Source organism: Rattus norvegicus, chromosome 4, assembly GCF_036323735.1.
Source record: "Rattus norvegicus strain BN/NHsdMcwi chromosome 4, GRCr8, whole genome shotgun sequence".
NCBI lineage: Eukaryota > Metazoa > Chordata > Mammalia > Rodentia > Muridae > Rattus > Rattus norvegicus.
This window is the reverse complement of record NC_086022.1, coordinates 57,494,701-57,521,373: the sequence shown is the minus strand read 5'-3', so window position 1 is coordinate 57,521,373 and position 26,673 is coordinate 57,494,701. Positions and strand designations below refer to the sequence as shown.

Genomic DNA, 26,673 nt, shown 5'->3' with positions numbered 1-26,673 from the left:
AGACTCTTTTCATACTGCAGAAATGATGGGGCAGGCTAATAAAAAGGCTATTTGTACAGTGTGGGCAGAGACACAGGAACGTCTCTTGAATGCTGAAGTACTCAGAGATAGACAATAGTGAGGAGACCTGCAGGGGTCAAGGTTGAGGAGGTATAATAGGGCCCCCAAGAGTTATGGCAGAGGCTCAGGTAGAGACCGTGCTGTTACCAGGGGGAAAGAACCTGGAGGAATATATCCTGACTTCTGTTTGGATTTGTTCCACTTTCTTGCTCCTTAGCCTCTTCTGGGCCAAACTCTGTTGGAGCTGGCAGGTGATAGAGTAGTAACAAGCACCCTCAGAGACACAGAAGGGTGGGGCAAGTCGAAGGGCAGATAGAGAAGGTCCTTGCCATGCTGTAGCAGAATTCAGCAGGAGGGGGCAACATCAAATGTCCTGTCATGGATTAATTAGTGAATTACCTCTAAACACTCATTAGACACTCGCTCCATCAAGTATTGTAGATACCCAATAAATGAAGAGCTAACTTCTGGAAAAATCACAAGCCAGCCATCAGCCAGGATTCTAGTTCTAATTCAGATGAGAGGCATAGAGTGAGGAGGAGAGTTTGACAGAGCAGGGAGGGGGGTGTCCAGAGGAAAAGTAACATTGAGGTATATACAACATCAGCAAGCAGAGGAACACAGTCTTCCTGCTCTGTAGTGCACATTTGGGCAAGGGTGCAGGTATCTACCACATGTTTTTTTTCTGTTTCAAGCTCCAACTGAGTCTGGTCCAAAGCAGCCAGAAAGGGGACCACGACTAGACAGAGGTCAGGATCTATTCCTTTAGATCCTTCTGCTATCGGTGGAACATAACAGGAAGTCGGAAGGCTGTGAGTCAGAGTGATATCATAAGCCAGATGAGAGTGTAGATTTTATTCTTAAGATTGTCGAGTGGGACTTGACACTGTAAAGGACATTTCTTCTTTAGAAGAACAAGTGAATAATGAAGGCTGCTTTCCTTAATGCCTCCTCTTGTTGATGGCATTTTCTTTGTTTTTTCTCATTTTTTCTCTCCTCTTCTCTCCTTCACCCAGCACCTTTATATGTTGTCTGCTAGATAAACCCCCCAGGGTTAAAGGCTAGTTAGGGTGGATGCGGTGCAGCAGAAAGAAAAAGAAACAGCTTAGTTCTTTAATAAATTTTCACTTTAGTTGCCAGTAGGGGTTTAATTTGAGGGTAGTGGAAATATTGGGGATGCTGGTATAGAAATTAAAATGCTTAATGAGCCAAAGATTAGTGGTCTGTGGCAAATAAAGTAGGAACAGGATGCGACTTCGTGACACTTTGAAAACTTGGCTTGAAATACTATCCCTGTGCCATAATGTTATTGTAGACTGCAACATAGAAGAATTGCAGACATGAAATTGCAAACACGTATTTGCACATTACTTTTTCACACATCGATCTCAGAAGAGAAAACTCTTCAAGACTTTAGGGAGAAAGCCCATTACTGGATTAATCAAACAACCATCTCCTATCTGCACTTTTATTTTATATACCCTTTACACCTGTTTAATTAATCCTAAACATGATGCTGACTGCTAATTAAACAGCCCTGGAACTGACTGACTGAAGGTAGTAATTTGAGATAATTAGTTTTGGTTTCAAACACTCAATTTTCACACTTTGTGCTCATTTTTAGAAAGGGGTGGCTCATTATTACTGGCAGGGTGGGGGCTGTGCAAGACATTTTACCGCTGGACTCTGAGGAGCTGAGGAAATGGGAAGATTGCTTTCAAACAGGACAAGCTATGGCCCAGTGCTACAGAATGCTCTTCCACAGCCACACTTACACGCATGCCCACAAATACTTACCCACCCCCACCCCCACCCCCACCCCACCCCCACCCCCACCCCCACAGCAGCACAATATAGCCTGGGTCAGACTACTGAGTTTTTTATTAGACTATAGAATCATTCATGGGGTTAATTTTTGGGAAATTTTTATCTAGTACAGGATATGGGGATAGCTTAGTGAGTGGCTAGGATTTCTATTATGGGATTTCTAGAAGCAAGAACAAAAAGAGGTGAAGAAGGCTAAGACTGCTGTGCTTTGAGATTTGGAGAAATGTCTTGCTGAGTAGACACATACTATAAAGGCACAGAGTCTAATCAAGCCATCTGTCTGTTAAGGCAAGGCTGGTAGGTCTAGAAGAGAAAGCAAAGGGCAGGAGGAGGAAGCTCAGATAGTTTTTATGGCCACACAGTGTTAAATAAGTTAACATGATCCCTACCAGGAAAACGGAACCAGGAAGAGTTTAGGATTAATTAGGCTGACCTGAACAGTTGTTGTCGCTGCTGAAATAGAAAACTGGAGCTCTTGGTGGGTGGGACAGGGAGCACCCTCCTAGAAGCAGGGGAAGGAGGATGGGACAGGCGGGTTCTGGAGGGGAAACCAGGAAAGGGGATAAAATTTGAAATGTAAATACATAAGATATCCAATTAAAAAAAAGACAGAATGAAATGATAGCAAGCCAGCCAGCCAGCCAGCCAGCCAGCCAGCCAGCCAGCAAGCAAGCAAGCAAGCTGGAGCTCTGTTATTCAGAGGCCTTCAGGACCTGGATAGCTCCAGGCACATTGGTTTGCTTCTTAACCTGTGAGTAAAGCTTTTATTTGTATCTTCCTGCCATTTCACTGGCCACCAATATGAAGTAGGATTCTATAGACTGAGAGGGGTTATTCAGATGCTGAGTGACATTCAAAGATGTCAAGAGTGGTTTAAAAATAATCTGCCTAGAGACTGGCGAGTGACTATTGGCTCCTGGAATGTACAACCTTTTGTGGCAAGCCAGACCAATTCTTTGAACATCTCCTTTGAGTCTGATCTACACAAGTGAGTCCAGAATAGCCAGGACTACACAGTGAGACCCTGTATCAAAAACAAAATAATGTATCAAAGTTTTAATTTTAAAACTTAAGTGGTATTAAGTTTCAACCAACCAATCAACCAACCAACCAACCAACCAACCAACCAACCAACCAACAAACCTTTATGTGTTAAAGCCAAAGAGAGTTTCTGAGGTGATATATGTTTGTATTATGGCTTCATTTCCACACCAGAACAATCATGTACAGAATAAAAGAGCAGCCTCAAAAAACATGAAATGTTTTCCTTTGACCTTTGACACCTGAAGCAAAAGTAAATTGTTTCTCAGTGTTTGTACTTTTGTGCTTCAAAAGGAAATTAAGCCCATGGAATGTTAGGAAATTATTTCCTATTAAATCGGTGGTCCTAAAACCATAGTTTGCCTTCAGGCTGATACCGCTAAGTTTCTGTGACAACTTTTGACTATTTAGTCTCTGGTGATAATCTATCACTGTACAAGACACACTGTAGGTTGACATGACCTCTCATTTGTTTTGCAGATACCTCAGATTAGCTATGCATCCACAGCCCCAGAGCTAAGTGACAACACCAGGTATGATTTCTTTTCTCGGGTGGTCCCGCCTGACTCCTACCAAGCCCAAGCCATGGTGGACATTGTGACGGCCCTGGGATGGAATTATGTGTCAACACTGGCTTCCGAGGGGAACTATGGAGAGAGTGGTGTTGAGGCCTTCACTCAGATCTCAAGGGAGATTGGTGAGCATGTATTTACCAGTTGATTGCATTTGGAGGTGACAGGTTGCTAAAGTGTGGACACCTCCAAGTGCTGCCTGATGTCTACGAGATAATTAGATCTCTCACAAGTGCATGGCCCAGGCTGTGCTCCGTATGCGGAAACTAGGCATATTGTAGGTGGTTTTATTGTTCTTATTTCTAGTAAGGTGACTCTTTGGTGCTAATTTGAGCAGTAGAGCTCCTGACTTCGGTGAGTATCTTTTGAGTTGTCTGTTTTGATGAGGGAGTTTGCAGGCGCCTTAGAGCCACAGTGAATTTGAATAAATGGCATACTGTTTGATTGTTCTAGATGGAAGTTTACATTAGCAAGTCATCAAATTAAAAAAAAAAGTCAGTGGAATTTAACAAGGAGCACTAGAGGGATCAGCGCTTGTAATCATCTTAAGGCAACTGGATCAGCCCCTGGGGGTAGCCCTAAGTCATACGCTCATTGTCATATTTGACTTTTCCGTCTTTCATCTGTATATAAAATCCTAGAGCTTACAGAGGGATGAAGGAAAAATTGTGAAAATTTAGTTAGGACAAAGTGCTGGCAAGATCCTGTCCTGGGAGTTCTTCAGAGTGCATTTCCAATCTCTGTAGATAGTTCACCAACATGTATGTTTATCTGTGAGGCTGTAAATCCATTCTATTACTTAGGGAAAAACAGAGCAGGGCAGCAGAAAGCAGCACACAGCACAAATCTTACTGACATTTAGTCAGTGATAGATCTTCGTGGGTAGGAGACATTATTGGCGCTTAAATAATATTTTATTTAAAAATTACTCTTTTTGCATTGGTGATCATGATGTTGTGGAGATTCGAAAGTATCTCTTGACTATTTTAAAGCAATTGCGGAGGTCAAGAAGGAAATTATGTTGATCAATTAATGGTTAGAGCTTTCAGTTCAGGAGGAGATCATGGGGATGATTTCACTATAATTACCTGGAACTGAGAACCTAAAGTTTTTGCAATAAGATTCTTGCTTGAGAGTCATAGGTGCCTGAAGCCTTTCTAATGGATGTAATAGGACAGAAAAATTTATTGTACTCGGTGATTTTTTTTATATTTAACATGTGCTCTATGGCTGTACTGTGGCAGAAACTGTAGAGAGGGAGGGCCTCGTCAGGTTGGCAGATGGGGTTAATTGATTTAATTGGACAAGTGTTCAGACCAACTGCACCTGTGATGGCATCATCTTTGCTTTCTGGAATTCTAAGTCACATCACCACAGCTATAAAAATGATCCAAAAGCTCCCATTAAACTTTAAATTATTTTATTTTCTTGGAAAAAAAGTCCCATGTTTATCCTTAAAGGAAATGCCCCTTCAGATGAAAGCTAAGACTTCTGGAAGCAGGGTTAATGCATTATTCAAGCAGCTGATGTCGGCTCTTAGCAGAGTGATAATTCAACCTGTGAAGGAAAATAAGAGAGTATGTGTTGAAATAAGTTTTCTGCAGTGATTCGGGGCATTCTTCAATGCTGGGGCCCATTTTGTGTGCATAGAACAGATTACTATGAAAAATTCAATAAGGGCATAATTTGCTCATTGTAGAGTGTGATGTAATGTATTGTTGTAAAAGTTAAGTGAGAGTGCAATGTTATTGACTAAAATAAGAAGTACTTGACTGTTCTTTTTAGGAGGCTTTGCTGTACTTAGGGAATACTGTCACACGAGAAGACTTCGATGGCCCCTTTCATTATTGCTGTTTCTCTCTGAGTCATTAGTATGGGAGAAAATAATTTTAGCACCTCATGGATGCTCCTGATTACAGCAACACATTTTTTTCTGTGTTGATCCTTTCAGTATTCTGTGACTTGATTGGCTGTCCATTCTATTTCAGTTCTCACTTATCTGGGGAATGGAGGAGGGGGTGGATTGTCTCTTAATATGCAGAATGTTGAAAAGGCCAAATTAGTGCCATGCCAGAGTACGCCATGGAATATATTAAATATCAGAATCATCTCTCATTTTAATGACAAAGATTTTTATCTGGAACAAAAATAGCTGAAAATTCAACCTTTCACATGGCGATGATAGTAATGGGAATGGCAAATAGTAGCAGCTTAACCCATTGCAGAATTATCTGATGACTTTAATGAAAATTCATTAGTTCTGTAACATTTGCCAAGCTTACTGAATCTGTCACCGTGTTAGCAGTGTGTATTTAGAAACCTGAGTGTCTTGACTGAGAGAGATGTTTACATTCAGGTTTTGGAGTATCTGTCCATTCATAAAATTATATGTTTTCTCAACATGCACAAAAAACCTCTATGCTCTGCTCTGAGTGAGTTTCTCTCTTCAGCAACATTGATTGCTAAGAAGTTCCAGAATAAGTTGAGGCATCCTAGGTTTTATCCCTGATTAATTCAGGTAGGTCATAATGTAATTATAACAAAATGAAAATCCATTTAGTGATACATTGCACGTCCAGTTTAATTAGAGTGTTTTACATGTTAACAGAATCTGAGTTTCTAGGAGTAGTTTCTGTGAATCTGGGAGAATGAAGATTATGCATTAATGGTGGTCAAGAACAGACATCGATGATAACTCATCTCTAGGCAATATCCCTGTGGAGGAGATAAAAGAGGCATTTGATAGAGTAAATATTTGATATTAGTGCTTGTTTTAGTGGCAGTGAAATATGGCAAATACAATAGAAAGTTAGATATTGATACACATTTGAGTGCTATAAGTTATAAGGTATTTATTTTATCCTCGGTGTTCTAAATAATTGCCAAAACTTTCAAGGGCTGAGGAAACCTTCAGCTTGCACCTAGAAGTGGAGGAGGGAAGACTGCGTAACGGGCCTCTGCACTATCAGTCTTGGTTTAACGTAGGGCTGTGGCAGTAAAGTAGAAGAGTAGACAGACATGAGAGACATTTCTGAGACCTAGTTAATGGAACTTGGTAACTGATTAAATGGAGATCTTGAAGGCCAGATAAAAGGTTATAGCTGATCACAAAACTCTGTGGCTGGGTGGGTCAGGGAAGGCAAACACCGTCGCAGAGGAGTAGCGAGGAGACTAGTGTGGTGGAGTGGGAACATGGGTTCTGTCAGCAACACCTTTGTGGAGAAGAGCAAAAGGAGCATTCGTCTAGCTAAGCAGGAACTCTCAAAACCATCTTACAAAAATCCGAGTTAAGAAGGGAATGGTGGGTGCTGAAGCTGAGTACAGAGAGAGTGAGAAACAAAGGAAGCCAAGTATAGACTCCTGGGCAGAAGTTTCATGAGAATTATGGCTTCATATGGTAAGGGGAAGCAAAGATCGGGACAGTGTTCTCTCTTCTTTGTGGATTGTTGGTCTTGAGTGGCTCTTAGTCACCTTTGGAGAAAGTTTTCATCATAGAAAAGGTTCATTTATTTTCTTTGGGTATCTTTTTTCATTCAAGGACTAGGAACAGTTTTAATAAGAGACCAGGAACTTTTTCCAGGGAGCATAACCAAAAGTGTATGCGCAGTGACATAGACCCACACTGTGTGATCTGGAGAGATGATTCATCTTTGCAGCAGTGCCAGAACAAAGAACGGGCTGGGTGATTTAAGTTGGAGCTCATTGCTTCTCACCTCTGCTAGCAAAAAAATCAGAAATCAAGGTGCTTCAGGGGTGTGCAGCAGCTTCTGAGATCTTAGAGGAGAATCTCACTTCCCTTGGAGCGTCTGAGCTGGGCCAGCAGTCTTTGGTCTTCGTTAGCTTGTAGACCATCACTTTAGTGACTGCCTCTAAGATCTCATAGCCACTTTCTATGTTTCGGTAGTTCTTTGTGTCCTGCTGTTGAAGAGATGCAGCCATATTGGGTAGAACCACCTTACTCTTATATGATCTCAGCGTGAATAATGTTTGCAAATAATGTCTCTATTTCCAGTTCCATTTTGAGTTACAGAGGTGAGGGTTTTAGCACATTTCCATAGGCATGGTTCAATGCATTACAGAATATAACTGGAATGGTCTCAGAGGGGGTGGTGTCAAGAGAGGAGTGGGAGGTAAACGGGAAGAGTAGGTCAACTGATAAGGATGGAGACAGAATTTAGTTAATAAAGATGCCTATAATACACTGACTTCAGAAGTTCCTTGGCATGTTATGTAATCCTATTGTTCTGGTCTTGATACAAAGATAGGATGGCTTAGTATATAGTGTAGGGTTCTAGGTGTATGTGTGATCCCAGCGTGTCAATTTCCCTGACTCATGTTGCCCAGAGCTTCCTGCAAGATTGGCAGGGACAACAGATATAACTGTACACTGGCTGTTGAACTATTTTTCTTTGTGAAGTTTCAAAAACACTTTTTAAAATAGCACCTAGAAAATTATAAACACCCATAGTGTGTCTTCTAGTCTAATTTACGTCTGTCCCCACCATCCCTGCCTTGGTCTCCTTTGTCTTGAGGGGAAGGAATAGCTAAGTAGTTACTGAGTTACAACTTACTCATCATCCGTGTTACACACCCTCAAAGGTTAGAACCATACTCCTCTATTTGTCTTGTTTTAATTATTCAATATGAGGTTCCACAGATCCTGTAATGAAGGGGTTGATGATATTTGCTCATGCTTTTCTATCACGAATTGGGGGGCTTGTAGCTCCTGACTCAATAATGACTTCCTTGAGTCTTCAGACAGTTCCTTTCACGTCCTTGTCTTCCCTTATTACACCAGTTTTAAAGGAAGACAGGATAATAAATGCTAATGCTGCTTCTATCATTACAAAGGGCAAGGAAGCCAAGGCTTTATCTTTGAAGATAAAAGGAATTTGTGAAAGGATGATATCTTTTCACTGTAGATTTGCACAGTAAGGAGACACACCTCTTTTAATCAGTCGTCATGTTTATGAATGACTTATCAAAGATGACAAGCTTTCAAGCCATCACTGCGTATATTACAAGGGGCAGGATAGACCTGAATCTGTCAAATCTTCTACTGTATGTGACTTTTCTTCTAATTTACTGATGTTGGACATTTCTGACTATTACTTGACATGTGTTCAGAATCTTAAACTCTCAGTGTTAGAAAGGACTGTGAAGTGAGTTGGCAACTTCTATTTAAATAATGAGATTTACCATTTTAGTTAATTAATTTTAGTATGTAAAATGACTGATACTTGCCTCTCCCAAATTTGATGTGTGATTCAGGTGATTTCGTTTTGGTGAGGATCAAGCATTAATGGAACATTTCATTCCTAGTATAAAATTGACAAGTGCTCACTGATTATATATTTTTTTGTTTAGTGTATTGTTTTAGAATAAAGAACTCCCCCCTTTAGGTTATAAACAAGAACCAAATTTCTATTAACAAAATGGATTCAGTTTTAAGATTAAAACAAAGTATTTTCAATGACAGGAAGAAAAGCATATAGAATATTTTCCCCCTTAGATGTTCATTGCTTTGGAAAAATGACTTCCAGCAGGCAAAAATCAATTTGACAGAAGTATTAATGTTCTAAAATACTATGAATGAAAGGAAACATTTTAGTTCAATTGAAAATTTTACTTTATATTCATACAGCTGAGTTCCATTGATAACACTACATTTCAAGTTGCAAATCACATTTAATTAATAATAACACCAGGTAATTGGCAAAAATAACTTCAAAGGAGGGCTGAAGAAATCGCAAATTGGAACTGCAGGTGCAGCGACCCTGCAGAGGTTTTAGTGGGACCCAAAGCAAATGTATATGATTTCAACAATTACTGCAGAACCTGATCAAATAGAGTGTCATTTCAAAGCTGTTCTTCTCGCTGGCCTCTCCTAATATTTAGCGTGTAGTAACTGCCAAGTATCAACAACAGCTCTTAAAGTGAACTGGCAGACAGCATTCGAACAAGTGCTTTGAGACCTGGAATTCAAATGGTGCAGTTAAGTTTTCAGTAAACAATGGCTGTTGGGTGCAGTGGATTCCATCTCAGAGCAGAGCTTTCTTAAGTCCTCTTTCTCTAATTATGAGAACACTAATGGCCCTTCCCAAGGATTGATTTGTTTGTCAGGCGTCAGTGAGCATCAAGTGGTGCAAACATTGTGACCATATTTGTATAAGTGTCGCTTAGTATAAAGTATCACTTATGGAATGGAAAGAAGACACAGTGCCTTCCCCCAGGCAGAGCAAAGCTGTGGAAGAGCTTTGTGATGCCAGGTGCCATTGTCTGAATGCAGGATTTGGGTGGAGAGAGCTTTTCTTGACTTGCTAACCTCCAAACTAACTTCACACAGCAGTTTTGCTTGAAAGAGCAGGAAGGAGGCTTCTCGGTGCTTTGGACCATGTGCTTCCTCCTCTTCTCTTTCTTAGTTTTCCAGGGATATCTCAGCAAATATTCTGCACCCCCATCCCGCCAGTTAGATTTTCATCAGCCTCAGATATTCAGTGTTGTTGATTGTGCCGTCTGATGATTGTCTTTTCTCCAGTCAACTCTGTTGCCACGTGAGCTGTTCTAAAACTCTTTACAAGATTAAGGTACATTGCTCCCATACTGTTCCTGGGTATCACCATGAGCTGCCACTAGCCACTTGGATCAGGATGCCGATTTGTCTGTGTGGTTTCTTCACCCAAGAGTGTTTTTATCAGTGGAACACCACTCTACCAGCAGGTCACCTGTCCCACAACACACGCTCTATGGGTTGCTTTATTTATTGGATATTTTTTATTTACATTTCAAATGTTATTCACTTTCCTAGTTTCCCATTCATAAGCCCCCATCTCCTCTTCCTCCCCTTCTTCTATAAAGGTATTCCTGTTCCCATCCACGCCCCCCCCACATTCCCTTACACTGGGGGGCCAACCTTGGCAGTACCAAGGGTTTCTCCTTCCATTGGTACCCAGCAAGACCATTCTTTGCTACATATGCAGTTGAAGCCATGGGTCAGTCCATGTATAGTCTTTGGGTGTTGGTTTAGTCCCCCGGAGCTCTGGTTGGTTGGCATTGTTGTTTTTATGGGGTTGCAAGTCCCTTCAGCTCTTTCAATCCTTTCTCTAACTTCTCCAATTGGGGTACTGTTCTCAGTTCAGTGGTTTGCTGCTAGCATTCGCCCCTGTATTTGACATGCGCTTTATGAGTTTTTATTTAATGACCATCATTACCAGATACATGGTTAGACTCTTTATGTGATCCCAGAGGTTTCGAATTGAAAGGCAGTTACAGTGATGGCTTCTGCATCCTACCAGCTTATGTCTAACTATAAGAGAATCTTGAAGGGATCTGTACCATCAGGTCACTTTTTTGTGTGTCCCCAAATACGAAAGCTTGGGTTCATTCTGACTCTTATCTATGAGCCAGGAAGTGCTGGGCAGTGGACCAGAGCTTCTGTTGGCCAAGCTTGAGTTGCAGTTTAATTGCCTTATCTATAGAATGAAGATAACTGCTGTCTGAGAATTGAATTTTATAAATGTGTAAGTGTGAAGGAAGTTAGTGAACAAGTGTCTATTTTTATTATTGTTATTGAGACAGGATCTTCATATATACTCTAGACAGGATTCAAACTCAGAGCCCTCCTGTCTCAGTCTTCTGAGTTCTGGGGTCACAAGCCATATGCCACCTCACAGTGCCTCAGTTTGCCTTGTGTTAGAATCCTATGGCTTGGCAGTGGACTTATTTCTCTGAGTCTGTTTACAATTTGCTCAGTGTGCATGAGACACTGTTTCTAGTACTGACTTGCTATTTTTTCCTTAGCATGATATTACCTAAGATAGAGCTAGCATATAGTTGAATGCATGAATTAATTATGTCATCATTGGCACACTAAATCTGCATGCTCCTCTTTCTTTTTTTTTAACACTTTTGAATATTAAGTGTCTGCCAGCATCTCTAGTAAACCCACCATATATTAGGATATATTTTTGTCAGTTGCGAGCACAAAGAGATGAATCACACTGTTTTCTAACAGGTCACCATTGTTGAGAGTCGGAGAACACAGACATACAAACAAGCAAGTACACAAGCAAATAAACAAACAATGCAGATTATGATCATTGCCTCAGTGGAGGTGTGGATGGTAGAGGGTGAAGGATGAAGGGTGGAGGGTGGAGGCATCACTAAGAAGCCACACCTAAGAACAATAGGCCTGCTAGAAGGCATCTTTTAGTCCACATAGCAAAGAGACTTGAAAGGAGGCTTTGGAGAAGTGGTCCCATGCTCAAAGGGTGGGTGCAGTGTATCATGGGAGTGACATCAGATATCTTCAAAAGAAAGAACTTTTCTGAGATAAAGCTTCAGAGCAAAAAGGAATGCAGACCATGCTAAATTTGTGATGTAGCACAAACATGTGGAGTGCTTAAGAGATCTAAAATATGAACAGTGTCTGACATTAGCATCTGCATGTTTATCTATTAGAGGTATCGTCTCCTTGTTCTTATGTGCACATCACAGTTGAGTCTACCCTAACAACACCCATGCCCTTGGCAGCAGTTTCAGTTTTGCACAGTCTCTGAAAGGAAACCAGGGAAAATGGTTTAAATTCAGCCTCAAATGCAAGGACACACATATTCATAAAAGAAACTTTACTAACGCTCAAAGCACACATCGCACCACACACAATAATAGTAGGAGACTCCAACATACCACCCTTCACAATGATCATAGAAACAGAAATTAAACAGAGGCACAGTGAAATTAACAGAAGTTATGAACCAAACATCTATAGAACATTTCATCTTAAAACCAAAAAACAATGCCTTCTTCTCAGCACCTCATGGTACCTTCACAAAAATTGGCCATATAATTGGTCACAAAACAGTCCTCAATAGATACAGGAGATTAAAATAATCCTATGCATCCTCTCAGATCACCACGGACTAAGACTGCTCTTCAATAACAACAAAAACAACAGAAAGTCCACATGCATATGGAAGCTGAATGATGATCTACTCAATGACAACTTGGGTCAAGGAAGAAATAAAGAAAGAAGTGAACGATGTTTTAGAATTTAATGAAAGTGAAGGTACAACATATAGAAACTTATGGGATACAATGAAAGCAGTGCTAAGAGGAAAACTCATAGCTCTGAGTGCCTCCATAAAGAAATTGGAGAGAGCATACACTAACAGCTTGACAGCATATCTGAAAGCTCTAGAACAAAAAGAAGCAAATTCACCCAAGAGGAGTAGACAGCAGGAAATAATCAAACTCAGAGCTGAAATCAACCAAGTAAAAAGGAAAAGAACTATACAAAGAATCATCAAAACCAGGAGCTGATTCTTTGAGAAAATCAACAAGATATACAAACCCTTAGCCAGACTAACCATAGGGCAGAGAGACATTATCCAAATTGACAAAATCAGATATACAAGGGGAGACATAACAACAGACGCTGAGGAAATTAAAAAAATTATCAGACCCTACTACAAAAGCTCAACAAAACTGGAAAATCTAGAGGAAATGGACAATTTTCAAGACAGATACCAGGTTTCAAAGATTTAGTGCAGAATTCTATCAGACCTTCAAAGAAGACCTGATACTAACACTTTTCAAACTATTCCACAAAATATAAACAGAATGATCACTACCCAATTCATTCTTTGAAGCCACAATTATGCTTATACCTAAACCACACAAAGAACCTACGAAGAAAGCAAACTTCAGGCCAATTTCCCTTATGAATATTGATGCAAAAATACTCAATAAAATTCTCACAAACCAAATCCAAGAACACATCAAAATGATCAAGTAGGCTTCATCCCAGAGATGCAAGGATGGTTCGATATATGGAAATCCATCAACATAATCCACTTTATAAGCAACCTCAAGGGGAAAAAAAGCACCACATGAACATCTCATTAGATGCTGAGAAAGCATTTGACAAAATTCAATACTCTTTCATGATAAAAGTCTTGGAAAAATCAGGAATTCAAGACCCATACACAACATAGTAAAAGCAATATAGAGCAAACCAGTAACCAATATCAAACTAAATGGAGAGAAACTTGAAGCAATCCCACTAAAATCAGGGACTAGATAAGGCTGTCCACTCTCTCCCTACCTATTCAATATAGTACTAAAAGTCCTAGCCAGAGCAATTAGACAACAAAAAGAGGTCAAAGGAATACAAATTGGAAAGGAAGAAGTCAAAATATCACTATTTGCAGATGATATGATAGTATACTTAAGTGATCCTAAAAGTTCCACCAAGAACTCTTACAGCTAATAAACACCTTCAGCAAAGTGGCTGGACATAAAATTAACTCAAACAAATCAGTAGCCTTCTTCTACTCAAAGGATAAACAGGCTGAGAAAGAAATTAGGGAAATGACACCCTTTACAATAGTCACAAATAACATAAAATACCTCCTTGTGACTCTAATCAAGCAAGTGAAAGATCTGTATGACAAGAACTTGAAGTCTCTGAAGAAAAGAAATCGAAGAAGATCTCAGAAGATGGAAAGATCTCACATGCTCATGGATTGGCAGGATTAACATAGTAAAAATGATCACCTTGATGAAAGCAATCTACAGATTCAATGCAATCCCCATCAAAATTCCAACTCAACTCTTCATAGAATTAGAAAGAGCAACTTGCAAATTCATTTGCGAAAGCAAAAAACCCAGGATAGAGAAACCTATTCTCAACAATAAAAGAACTTCTGGGAGGATCACCATCCCTGGCCTCAAGTTGCATTACAGAGAAATTGTGATTAAAAACTGCCTGGTATTGGTACAGAGACAGGCAGGTAGAACAATGGAATAGAATAGAGGACTCAGAAATTAACCCACACACCTATGGTCACTTGATCTTTGACAAAGTAGCTAAAACTATTCAATAGAAAAAAGACAGCATTTTCAATCAATGGTGCTGGTTCAATTGGCAGTCAGCATGTAGAAGAATGCAAATTGACCTATTCTTATCTCCTGTACAAAGCTCAAGGCCAAATGGATCAAAGCTCTCCACATAAAACCAGATACACTGAATCTAATAGAAGAGAAAGTGGGGAAGAGCCACAAACACGTAGGCACAGGGGAAATTTTCCTGAACAGAACACCAGTGCCTTATGCTCTAAGATCAAGAATCAACAAATGGGACCTCATAAAGTTCAAAGCTTCTGTAAGGCAAAAGATACTGTCAGTTGGAGAAAACAGCAACCAACAGATTGGGAAAAGGTCTTTACCAATCCTACATCCCATAGAGGGCTAATATCATATATATATATATATATATATATATATATATATATATATATATATATATATATATATATATATCACTCAAGAAATTATACTCCAAAGAATCAAATCATCCTATTAAAAATTGGGTACAGAGCTAAACAAAGAATTCTCAACTGAGGAATACCGAATGGCTGAGAAACACCTAAAGAAATGTTTAACATTGTTAGTCATCAGGGATATGAAAATAAAAAAAAAAAACCCTGAGATTTCATCTCATACCTGTCAGAATGGCTAAGATCAAACCTCAGGTGACAGTAAATGCTGAGGAGGATGTGGAGAAAGAAGAATACTCTTCCATTGTTGGTGGGATTGCAACCTGGTACAACCACTCTAGAAATCAGTCTGTCAGTTGCTCAGAAAATTGGACATAGTACTACCTGAGGACCCAGCTATACCACTCCTGGGAATACACCCAAAAGATGCTCCAACATATAACAAGGATACATGCTCCACTCTGTTCACAGCAGCCTTATTTATAGTAGCCAGAAGCTGAAAAGAACCTAGGTGCCCTTCAACAGAGGAATGGATACAGAAAATGTGGCACATCTACACAATGGAGTATTACTCAGCTATTAAAAACAATGACTTCATGAAATTCATAGGCAAATGGATGGAACCAGAAAAGATCATCCTGTGTGAGATAACCCAGTCACAAAAGAACACACATGGTATGCACCCACTAATAAATGGATATTAGTACAAAAGATTGGAATATCTAAGAAAAAATTCACAGATCATGTGAAGCTCAAGAAGGAGGAAGACAAAGAGGTGGATGCTTCATTCCTTCTTAGAAAGAAGAACAAAATATTTACGGGAGGAAATACAGAGACAAAGAGTGGAGCAGGGACTGAAGGAAAGGTCATTCAGAGACTGCTCTACCTGGGGATCCATCTCATATGCAGCCACCAAACCCAGTCACTATTGCTGATGCCAAGAAGTGCTTGCTGACACGAGCCAGATATGGGTGTCTCCTGAGAGGCTCTGCCAGAGCCCTACTGATATAAATGAGGATGGCTGCAGCTCACCATTGGACTGAACAAGGGGACCCCAATGGAAGAATTAGAGAAAAGACTGAAGGAGCAGAAGGGGTTTGCAACAATATTAACTAACCAGACCCCACCAGACCTCCTAGGGACTAAACTACCAACCAATGGGTACACATTGAGGTACTCATGACTCCAGCTACATATACAGCAGAGGATGACCTTGCTCAGCATAAATCTGAGGAAAGGTTCTTGGTCTTCTGAAGGCTCATTTCCCCATTGTAATGAGGGTAGTGCCAGGGCATTCAGTTTGTAGTGTGTGGGTGGGAGTGGAAACTTCCTCATAGAAGCAAGAAGAGAGGGGAGGGCATATGGGAGACGTGGGAAAGGGGATAATATTTGAAATGTAAATACATAAAATGTCCAAGAAAAATAAAATTAAAAGAAAAGATTTAAATAAAAAAAATTGGCCTCAACCCTTAAGTTTTCAGGTTTGCAACCTTTCATCAGGAGCGAGCCCTGGGCCCTTCTGTTATTGCAAGTGTACAGTGTCCTACCCTTCACTTGACTGATGGATCTGTTCCTACACTCTGAGTTCCAAAGCTTGGATGACAATGCAACAATTATTCTTTGCCAGCTTTCACCTGGGTGGCAGCATCTGCTCCTCTGTCTGTCCTCTCACCCAGTGGATAAGGTCTCATGGCATGATACCATCAGGTAGGACCTTAACTGTTCCTGACCTCTACTGCAAGGGTTCTGATCCTGCCTAACTTATTATTCTGTTAGCACCATGCTCTTAGTTAGGGCACCATGAATAAATAGACATGAATTCTATAGAGTAAGAGAATTTACCTTTAAGCTCTAGTTTAGTTCTCTCTTTCAGACATTCCTTTCTAAATACTTAGAAAAGGTCAGTCTGTGCCACATTAGAAGTTTGGTTTCTGAAATTACCTTTTCCTGTTACCTAACTCCCATTCCCAAGTGTATTAGATACTTCAGGATACTGTAACAAACTACCATAAATCACTTACGCTTAAAGAAAACAATTCTATTGTTTGGGGGCTCTAAGAGGCTGGATGCTCCACATGAGACACAGTATTAGCAAGACCAACCCACCCCTCTGCTCTCCCACACTTCTCTTTTAGTTATAAATGATAATCTGCCATTTCTCACACGTCTACAGTGTCACTGTGATCTATGTGATATTGGATGAGGGACTCATCTTACTTCAGGATGACTTCATTTTAATTTGATTAATTAAATCTACAATGGTCCTACAAATGCAGTCACATTCATAAATACTAAGCCTTAAAAGGTCTTTTGGGGGGGCACAATTTAATCAATGGCACCAAATATAGTTACTGATTGAACTCTGATTGATGGAGTCCTGTTTGAACTGAGCCCGTATTTGTATTAATCTCTGCCCGGGCCCTGCTCCCCTGTGCTCCTCTGAGAGGCCAGTCTTTGTAGTCAGATTAGCTATTCCCTTCCTCCTTGTCTTTGCCAGTCTGTCCCCACACACCTTAGAACCAAATGCCCAGGTCACGACAAGAAGTGTGCTTTCCTATATGATTAACCCCAAAGAAATCACATTCTTTTAATTTCCTTTCTGAAGACATTTGTTTTAAAGGCATTGTGCTTGGAGATGCTGGCAGTAGCTCAGAGCCTTAAGGTACAGTCTGTACTTTACAGTGTTGATAGAAGCACATCATATAAACATCCTTCTGCAGAAATGAAGCAACATCAGACCCCATTTATGTCATTTTTATGGACCTTAAAAGAGTTGGCCTGAAAATTAGACATGTTTTCCCAGTTTACTCCATACCTTCTCCACTAAGCAATGATTATAGTTTCCTGAAAAATAAATGGATCAAGAATAATAAAACCAGTAAGCTTGTAAGGTGAGTAGTTGAATGAAATAGGTGCCAATTATTCCAAGAGTTATGTCCCTGGACAAGACTGTGTTGTGCCGACTCTCTTCTTCGCCATTTGCGTGTCTGATAGACTACGGTCTCTTGTTCTTGTTACTTTCATTACTGCCTAACCAAAGCTATTTCATGATTCACTGGGGGTTGCATGAGGGGGACTCGAGAAGATGAGAACGTGAACCTGAAGTCAGCATATTTGGTTTCTTGTTAACAGCTCAGGGAAGAGGTTTGGTTTGGAGAAGAATTTCAACTAATGATTTAAACATGTCTTCTGGAAGTTGTAAGAGTGAGGGAAAAAAATGCTTCCTCTTATAGCAGCTCTTACCCACTTCCTAGGCAGTGGCATGCAAAGCCACTGTAGTCACATTTGAAACATGTATCATGGCTGGCACACATGTAATGGGCTGTTAAGGGAAAGAGCACACTACCAGTCTTTTGTATTGGATACCATGGAGAAAAATCCCTACCTTCTCTTTGAAATTGGTCCTTCATGTTATTACCCGTGCATGGAAACCCTGTGTTAAATGGAACTACTTATGGCAGCTGATGTGACACGTCTTCCCACAAATATTCGAGAGCACCTACTCTGTTTTGGGGCATCATTCTAGATGGTAGGAAGGTTGTGCTAATGAAACAGACCAGGATCTTGACCTAGTAGGGTTCTTAGTCAAATTTCTTATCGAATATGTAACTTCTGTGTCCTTTTTAATCTTTTATTTTTTTGGAGTATGACGAATCAGTCAAAGCCAGAGTGAGATGTGACTGAAGCCATGGAGGAACGAAGAGTGGCTTTGTCACATATACAGCTGGATCCCTTGGGTGTTCTACAGACGCTGAAGTTTTGTTAGGGTGCATGTGTCTTACTGGTGGTGGTGGGAACCACACATCTGAAAGAAGCAGCATGTGTTCATGTAGAAGATTAGGTCTGGAGCAGGCAAGGAACAGGAGGAGTGGCAGATGTGGGGAATGCCATGTGTAAGAAAGGTACAGAATTCTACTCAAACATGGACATGTAGATTAGAGGTGGTGGTTCTGATGATGTCCTCAGCTTACAGCATCATGACATGACATTCACACTCATCACTTTTCTGCCCCAGCTTGTCCTGATTAACATTCTCTTATCCATCCATTCTTGGTTTCTTCCTGGAAGCCTTTATTGAACTTTATTCTCTCCTCTTTCCATACATTGAGTGTATCGTGTGTGTGTGTGTGTGTGTGTGTGTTTGTGTGTGTGCATGTGCACATGCACACACATGTGTGGTGTATAGATGCATGTGTATATGTGTATGTGAGTTTGAGTATGCCTGTGTTCATGCAAGTGAAGGTCAAAGGACAAAGGACAATCGTGGGTAACATTCCTCAGGTACCACTGAACTTTTTGGAACAGGCTTTTGTTCTTGTCTAGAACTCACCAATTAAGTTAGGATGGCTGGTCAGAGATCTTCAGGAATCATTTGACTCCACTTCCTTAGAGCTGAGATTACAAGTGCACATAAGCACATTTTATCTTTATTATTTTTCTTAACCTGAATTCTTGGCCTTGAATTCAGGTTCTTGGATTTCTATGAATGGACTTCCCAAACTTAACTATCTTCCCGGACTCTCCTCTAGGTATTCTACCAAATGAAAATTATCCCAGGTTTAGATTAAACATGCTTGTTTTGTTTAGAAGGAATATCACAGTAGAGAGGATGGATCTATCTCAGTATTGGTGTCTATCATAAAGCCAACAAGAAATAACCTTTTCGTTTTCAAGGTGGGGAGAAATAGCAAATACTTAGTTGCTCAAGGGAAATTGTATCATCTAGAGTGCGATCTGCCAGGACAGGTGCCTATTGTGATTGATAGATTTTCAAGGGTAAACAAAGGGGATACATTCTACCTACTCTTTGTGCAGGTTTGGGGGAAAGCAGAGTTCAGAGTCTTTCCGGATCATATGGAGCATAAGAAGTTTGACATCATGAGCACCTTTGTGGTTCGATGCAGACATTTTACCATTTCCTCTTTGAATTCTCTTTCTTTCTACAAAGGTGGAGCACACACTTTGTTTATTTTTGTGTAGTCCTAAGTTCTGGAAGGCTGCTTCTAAATATGTGACAAAAAGGATGCCAGACAGACAGAGTGTGACCCGGAGCTAGGCCATCAGGAAGCAGATGACTCGGGGAAAGGTAGATGAACAGCTGAGAAGTCCCGATGAAGAATTCTGTAGCAGGAGTAGGACTCTGACCCTGAGTTCAGCATCAAAATTTACCTGGTGGCACTTGAGATATGGGTTATGGGGCCATGACTGTGTCTGCAATAGGCAGGTCTATAGGAAGGAAGGAGAGCCAGAAAACCAAGGTTCAGGAACAAGTTTAGTTTGGGAAACAGAAGCATCAGCTTAAGTAGATGAAAGATTGTCACACTTGATCCTGAGAACAAGCACCAGATGGGGAATGTACAGTTCCAGTAGGAAAATGCTAAGTTAAGGACTAGAGCTTTGCTGCATTTGACAAATAGGATTGGATGCAAAATTCAGGAAGTCGATTAATTTGCTGAGTGTACTGCTCCTCTTTCAACAGATTTTCTGTTTCCAGGTGTATGAATGTGTGATGTGATTCTTGATTGCAAGATTCCACCCAAGCCCAGGGCACCTGGTGCTTCTCATGTTAAGAGTCCTAGCCTGAGTTCCGGAGTCCTGCTTGCTCACCATTCCCTCCATACATACTTGGTGCTTATATGAAGTTCTGTGTTCATCTCATTTTAGCCTCCGTGGCCTTGGGTTCTGGGAATGAAACTAACTTTCAGAGACAGGAAGGAAACAAGATACTGATTATAGATTGTGCTTTACCAAGAAAGAAACAAAGGGCTGTTTCTGGTTTGTTTGAGAAATAGCTGGGAAGCTGGTGGTTACAAGGTGTCTGGAGTAGAAGTAAGGGTTGGGTAGGCAAGAGCTTAATTGACCCCAGCTGAGCAGGCCATGGAGAGGGTGTGTGAGTGTCAGTCTAACACACTGGGAAGCCTTTTGGGGGTCTTGATAATGCTATGCTGGTATTTAGGCCTTAAGATTATATATATATATATTTTTTTTCAGGGACAAATGGAGCAAAAGATGAGTTGGATTTATTGCTGAGCTCCCGGGCAAGGCCTGGGGTTGACTTGAGTCAGAATGGACACTGGAGAAAATAAAAACGCAGAAGTTGTTAATAGTAGAAGTAGAGATCCCAGGTCTGGGATACTGAGAACCTTGATTCTGTGAAGGCCTATGACCTTGAAATAAAACTTGGTAGGATGCCTCAGCCAATATCAGAGTGTGTATTCTACGGCCCTTAGATTGGGACGATGGTGTCCAGAATGGCTAGGCAGCTTCCCTGATGACTGATGACACCAGGCACATTATTTCCTGGAAAAAATTCACACTAACTAGTGCTTTCATGTGGAATTGCTCAAAAGGCCGATGACCTCTGGGTTGTTACCTTCTAAAAAGTAAATCTACTTAGAGATCTTTTTTTCTCTTTTCCCTTAGTCGTGGGAGGACCTGGAATTTAGAGTGCTATTAATAGTTTAAATATTTTTCCCCTTAACTCATATTTCTTGTTTCCCTTTCTTGCTTCACGTGTTACTGATTCATTTTAAAGCTCGTTAATCATGATGCAGTTTTCCGGACACTTCTGTGCTTTCCTAATATAACTGTGTATGGCGTTACTCCTGTGCCCATAGAGTTAAAGGTCATGAGAATGGTCATCTCACATTCTTGTGTCTAGAAATTGGATTTAGTGTGCCTTCCATTTAGAGTGCATAAAATTATAATTTGGCATAGCTTCTTTTGACTTAGAAGTTGTAATATTGACCATATTCTATTAAATATTGCTTATTTACTTATCTCACTCCCCAAAGCCTCAGTGGAAGACCGGCCTTCCTAGGATTCTCTTTTTAATCCTTTTGTGTCAAAGTATAGGCTTCTCTTGAGATATTAAGGGAATGGGAGGGAACTGATGTACAAATGCTATTTGCCATATGCCTTCTAATATAGTTCAGTGCCACTAGGCAGCTATTTTCCCTGTTTCATAGACAATAAAACCAAACCTTGAATAATATGCGTAGCCCAGGACCGCCTAGTTGGTAATTGGTAGTGTGGAATACATATCCAGCATTCATTGACTCCAATGTGCACAATTTTTACTTCCTCCTGGTTGTTTCTCTTTTGAGGTTGTCTGCTTGGGTTTCTACATGCACAGCTGCCATTCTTGCTTCGTGAGGTTGCTGCAGAACAAAGATTTGCACACAACCTGATTTCTCCTTTCCTGTCACCTAAGCTTGAACACTTTCTTGTTTTCTGTATGGATTCTGTCTACCTGTTGGTAAGAAGGCACACACAGTGCTTTCCTGGAGTGAGTTTTATGCCTCAGTCCTAAGCATAAGCAATAGCTCTCTGTGCAACACTGAGATTCCCCGAACTAGCTCTGGCTGAGTTCATCTCTGAGGTTTTAGTACTCAATGCATATGTTAGGAAAGGGAACATTTCACTCAATCAAGACTCATACTTCGGCAACGAGGAAACAGTTTAGAAATCAAAGGAAACCTAGAGGCTACATTGACTTCAGATGGCTTTAGGAAGTATTACATTTTAAGATGAAGTTTACAGGATGGTGTCTGGCTACAGCTTCATTCTGTTCTCTCACGCATTGGTTCTATTCTTTAAAAAAAAATCTTGTGCTAAAAAGATAACTATCAGTAGCTCTAGGCTTTCATACCGCCACTCATCAGTTTTGTTAGTTTCTTCAAGTTACCTTAGCACCTCATTACATGATGGGTGGCTTAAAACAGAGGTTTATTCTACTACACTGTGGACTCAAAAGTCCAAAGTCAAGATATTGGCAGGGCTGTTTTGTGAAGGTGCTGAGGGAGATTGTGTTCCCAGATCCTGTCCTGTCTTGATGGTTGCCAGCCATTCTTGGCTTGTAGCTACCCAGCCCAATCCCTGTCTCCATTGTTACATTGTCCTCCTCTCTGTTTCAGTGCCATCTCCTTCTGACTCTTATAAGGACAGTCAACACTGGATGTAGGGCATCCTCTCATCCAGGATGATCTCCTCTTGAGTTCCATCCCATAATTTCGTCTTTTTTATATTCCATCCGAATCACAGCCCCTCCCTCCTCTCCGTCTACTCCTGCCCTTGCAAGTGCTTTCATGTGGAATCGCTCAAAAGGTAAATGGCGTCCATGTTGTTGTTACTTTCTAAAAAGCAAATCTCTTTAGAGATCTTTATTTCTCTTTTCCCTTGTTTCTCTTTTCCCCCCATCACTTTCCTTTTAGAGAAGGCATCCCTTGGGTGCCACCCCACCTTGGGACATTTAGTCCCAGCAGGACTAAGCACCTCCTCTCCCACTGAGGCCTAACCAGGCAGTGCAGGTAAGGGAATGGGATCCAATGGCAGGCAATAGAGTCCCACCATAGGGCAGTGTCGCTCTTCAAAGCTAAATTGGGATGCTCATCTAGAGTGTGGAGGAAAGACTGCTCGGCCTGAGAGACGCACAGATGTCGGATGCACACACTGCAGCAGCAGTCTGTTGACATCTCTGCCTTCCTCATAGACTGTGACCTTCTCAGGAATGTGAGCAAGCTGGTCTTACTCAGCAGTGCCTGGGGCTTGATACAAACTCTATCAACATATGTTAAATTAAGATACAGAGACCAAAATTTCTCTAAAAAAATTCTAGGATCTAAACGTAACTGTGAATCAGAATATTTGTTAAAAATAGTCTTGGCCTCTACCTAAATGGCAACAGAAAAGCAGGTTTAATAATAAGAAAAGGCTTGTGTTGAGGTATTTTTCTCTACTCCGAAAGGCTCTGTGACCTGTCCTACTTTTATCAGTCCTTGTGCACTAGGGACCAAATGATTTAACCCAGGGGCATTACGGTCATCTGTGGAGATGTGTTTCACTACCTAGTCTCACTACCTAGTAGTCCAATGTAGTAGGACATGGACTCTATTTTCTTCCACTAACATTTTATTGAGTTTAATCAGTGAAAATAGCAAATGCCACATTGTAGCCAAAGACTTTCCCTAAAGGGATTTCTCAGCCACAGGGCTGTTCAGCCTACTCGCTATTTGAATGGCATCCAGAGAAGCCTGTGTTAGAAGGAAGGAACGAGGTAGACATTTTGTTCGGCTGTTATAAACATGGCTGAGTCCTTTATTTATTTACTTTTTGTAGAAGGTATTTTAATCATTTTATGGTTTCTAAGTCAGTTTTAAAACAAAAATTCAACAAATATGGAATTCTTTCTGTCAGGAAGCATAGAACTATAGGTATCGTGTAACTTTGTGACTCTAGAAAGGGGGAAATGCCATAGGAGATCCTACTGTTAAAAGCTGTCAAAAATGCAAGAGTACGTTACAAGAACTCTTATCGTTAAACATGAAGAAGTAATAGACATACTGAGTAGGAGAGACTCTGTTGTATAACATTGTTTTAAAATAGCAATTCTGGGTGGCCTGGTAGTTTTATTTTTGTTTATTTTTGTTTTGTTTTCCATTTTACCTCATTTTGTTTCATTTCTTTCTTTTTCCTCCCCTTCTCCTGTATGTATGTATTTGTGTATGCATGTATATATGTATGCATGTATGTATTTATTTATGCATTTTTTTTGTGGTGAAAATTCTAAATTAAGATTTACCCTCAAAAACATGTTGACTACATTGCGTTGTTGCTGTCTCTGGGAACAGTGTTGTCCAGCCTCTCTCCAGACCTTCTTTATCTGCTTTGACTGGAACTTTGTGCCTTTTGATTCATAACTCCCTATTTCCATGTCTATTCCCTGCCAACAACCATTTCACACTTTTTGTTTGTTTGTTTGAGATTGCTTTATTTTTTTTTCTTTTTTCTTTTTTTCGGAGCTGAGGACCGAACCCAGGGCCTTGCGCTTCCTAGGCAAGCGCTCTACCACTGAGCTAAATCCCCAACCCCAAGATTGCTTTATTTTTATGTGAATGCCTGTTTTGCCTTCAGTGGCCAAAAGAGGTCGTCAGATCCCCTGGAACTGGAGTTGCAGATCTTTGTGAGCACTATGTGGGTTCTGGGAACTTGAGCTGAGCCCTCTACAAGAACAGCATATGCTCTCAACAACTTAGTCATGTCTCCAGCCTCAATTCTTCACTCTGATGCTACTGTTTTAACACCTTCGATAGCCCACTTAAGTGATACTCTGAGGCGTTTGGATTCTTTTTGTAAGTAGCATACTTCACCACAGTAACCTCAAGGCTCTTTTCATTTTGTTTATCCAAGTTCTCTAATTGTCATCTTCTTTGGATTCTACATGTGTCTAGGTTTTTCTTCTTCTACCTGGATGGAGGGGGCACCTTGGTCTCTTGTTCGTGGTACTCAAGTCACTACTAAACACATGAAGACTATCATCTCAGTTATTAAAGTAGTTAGATTATGTAATAAAACCTTGGAATTCAATTGGAATGGAAGTTTCTCCTCTCCCACAGTTGAGGCTATAACTGTGGCTATGGAACACCACTTATGAGCTGCTCAATTTATGTTAATTACCCTGCGAAGTTGCTGCCTCCTGTAAGTATTTTGTTGTAGGTGTCCAGTGGTAGAAGTATTTCAAGAATAAGGTGGCTGTAGGACCTGTCCTTCACTGGAGGCATTTTACCCTCTTCACCCAGGGGTAGTCTTTCTTGGAGAAACTTTGGCTTCTACTTGAGTTCTGGCAGCTGTCCCTCCATGGAGTGCAACATATGCTTTGGGTCTTGATCTCAGCAGCATGAACTTGTGGGTTCAGCTTTTCTCTTCCTTGCCTGTAAATAACGAGCTAGAGGTAAGGCTTGATTAATGAATGAGTGTGCGGCAAGAGCTGAACCTGATTTCTTTTATTTATGTTATAACACACCAGTCCCTTGATCATTCTCAATCAGATGGATTGCACACCAGCTGCAGGCAAGACACTGTGATAGGCGCTGGAGAGGGACACAAAGATGGATGCAATATGACTGCTACCCTTAAAAAGCTGAAAGCCAAGATAAGAAATTAATTACTGAATAGAGGCACAGGCTGTGGGCTGTGTAAGTACAATCAGGCTGTTAGCTTCAGGAGACATTTTGGGAGGGATTTGTGGAGAGTATGCATGAAGATGGAGATGGGTGGGGTAGACCATAAAAACCCTTAAATGATGTGTGCTTTGTAAAAGCTAAAGACATCATTGATGAACAGTATCCAGATGATACTTAGCTTTCTCAATTATAAAAGTAAAAACGACGAGTGCGCTTCTTACAACATAGATACTGTTGTTGTTGTTTCCATCTTTCCATTTTATGATCACAGAGGGATCCAATCCAACAAGAGAATTTATGTTTGTTGATCTTCAGTGTTCCGCAGGATGCACTGTGACATCCTTCACCTCTTTTCCTGTTCACGGTAGTTCCTGTCTGTTCTTATGCTGTAATTTTCAGTGGTCGGAAAGAACAGTGTCATGGGAGCTATGATCTTCTTTTGGTAGCCTTGTATAGCAGTGACTTCTTAAAGGAGTGGTGGCGGTTGGTGGTAAGTGATGGGACAGAAATCCTTCCCTGCGTCCTTAGAATAGTATCCACCTATGTTTAAGTGAGTGAGGCATAAACCCTCCCTTTTTCCCAAACAATGGCTTCCTTGTCCTTTCTGTGGTAACAAAATTATGCCATTAATTCATTTTATTGGGATCTAAAATTTGAGGGTTACTGCAACTTATGTCTCCAGATTGAGCAATGGTTCTATATTTCCAAAGAACAATAAGAGTTATCTCTATGATAAAGGTGACTTGTGGTTTCATGTAACAAACATGGTCCATGGATACTGGAGATTTTTAGTCCCCTGTTGTAGCTCAAACACTCAAATGCCCAGTGATAGAGGCAGCAGTACTTCATTTTAGCATCATTTCCTTAGAGGCATTCAATGCTTTGTGTCTCAAAAGCATCGTGTTTGCAGCCATCATGAAAGGGCAGCCCACT

At 40.6% G+C, this 26,673-nt stretch overlaps 1 protein-coding gene across 5 annotated transcripts in view; it reads left to right on the top strand.

Moving 5' to 3' along the window:
- Grm8 (glutamate metabotropic receptor 8) overlaps positions 1-26,673 on the top strand; it is a 925,705-nt gene that overhangs the window by 175,578 nt on the left and 723,454 nt on the right. For all 5 annotated transcript variants that reach the window (XM_017592855.3, XM_017592857.3, XM_017592856.3 and 2 more), the window contains 1 exon segment: positions 3,409-3,625. In XM_017592855.3, the coding sequence (XP_017448344.1) occupies positions 3,409-3,625 (217 nt within the window).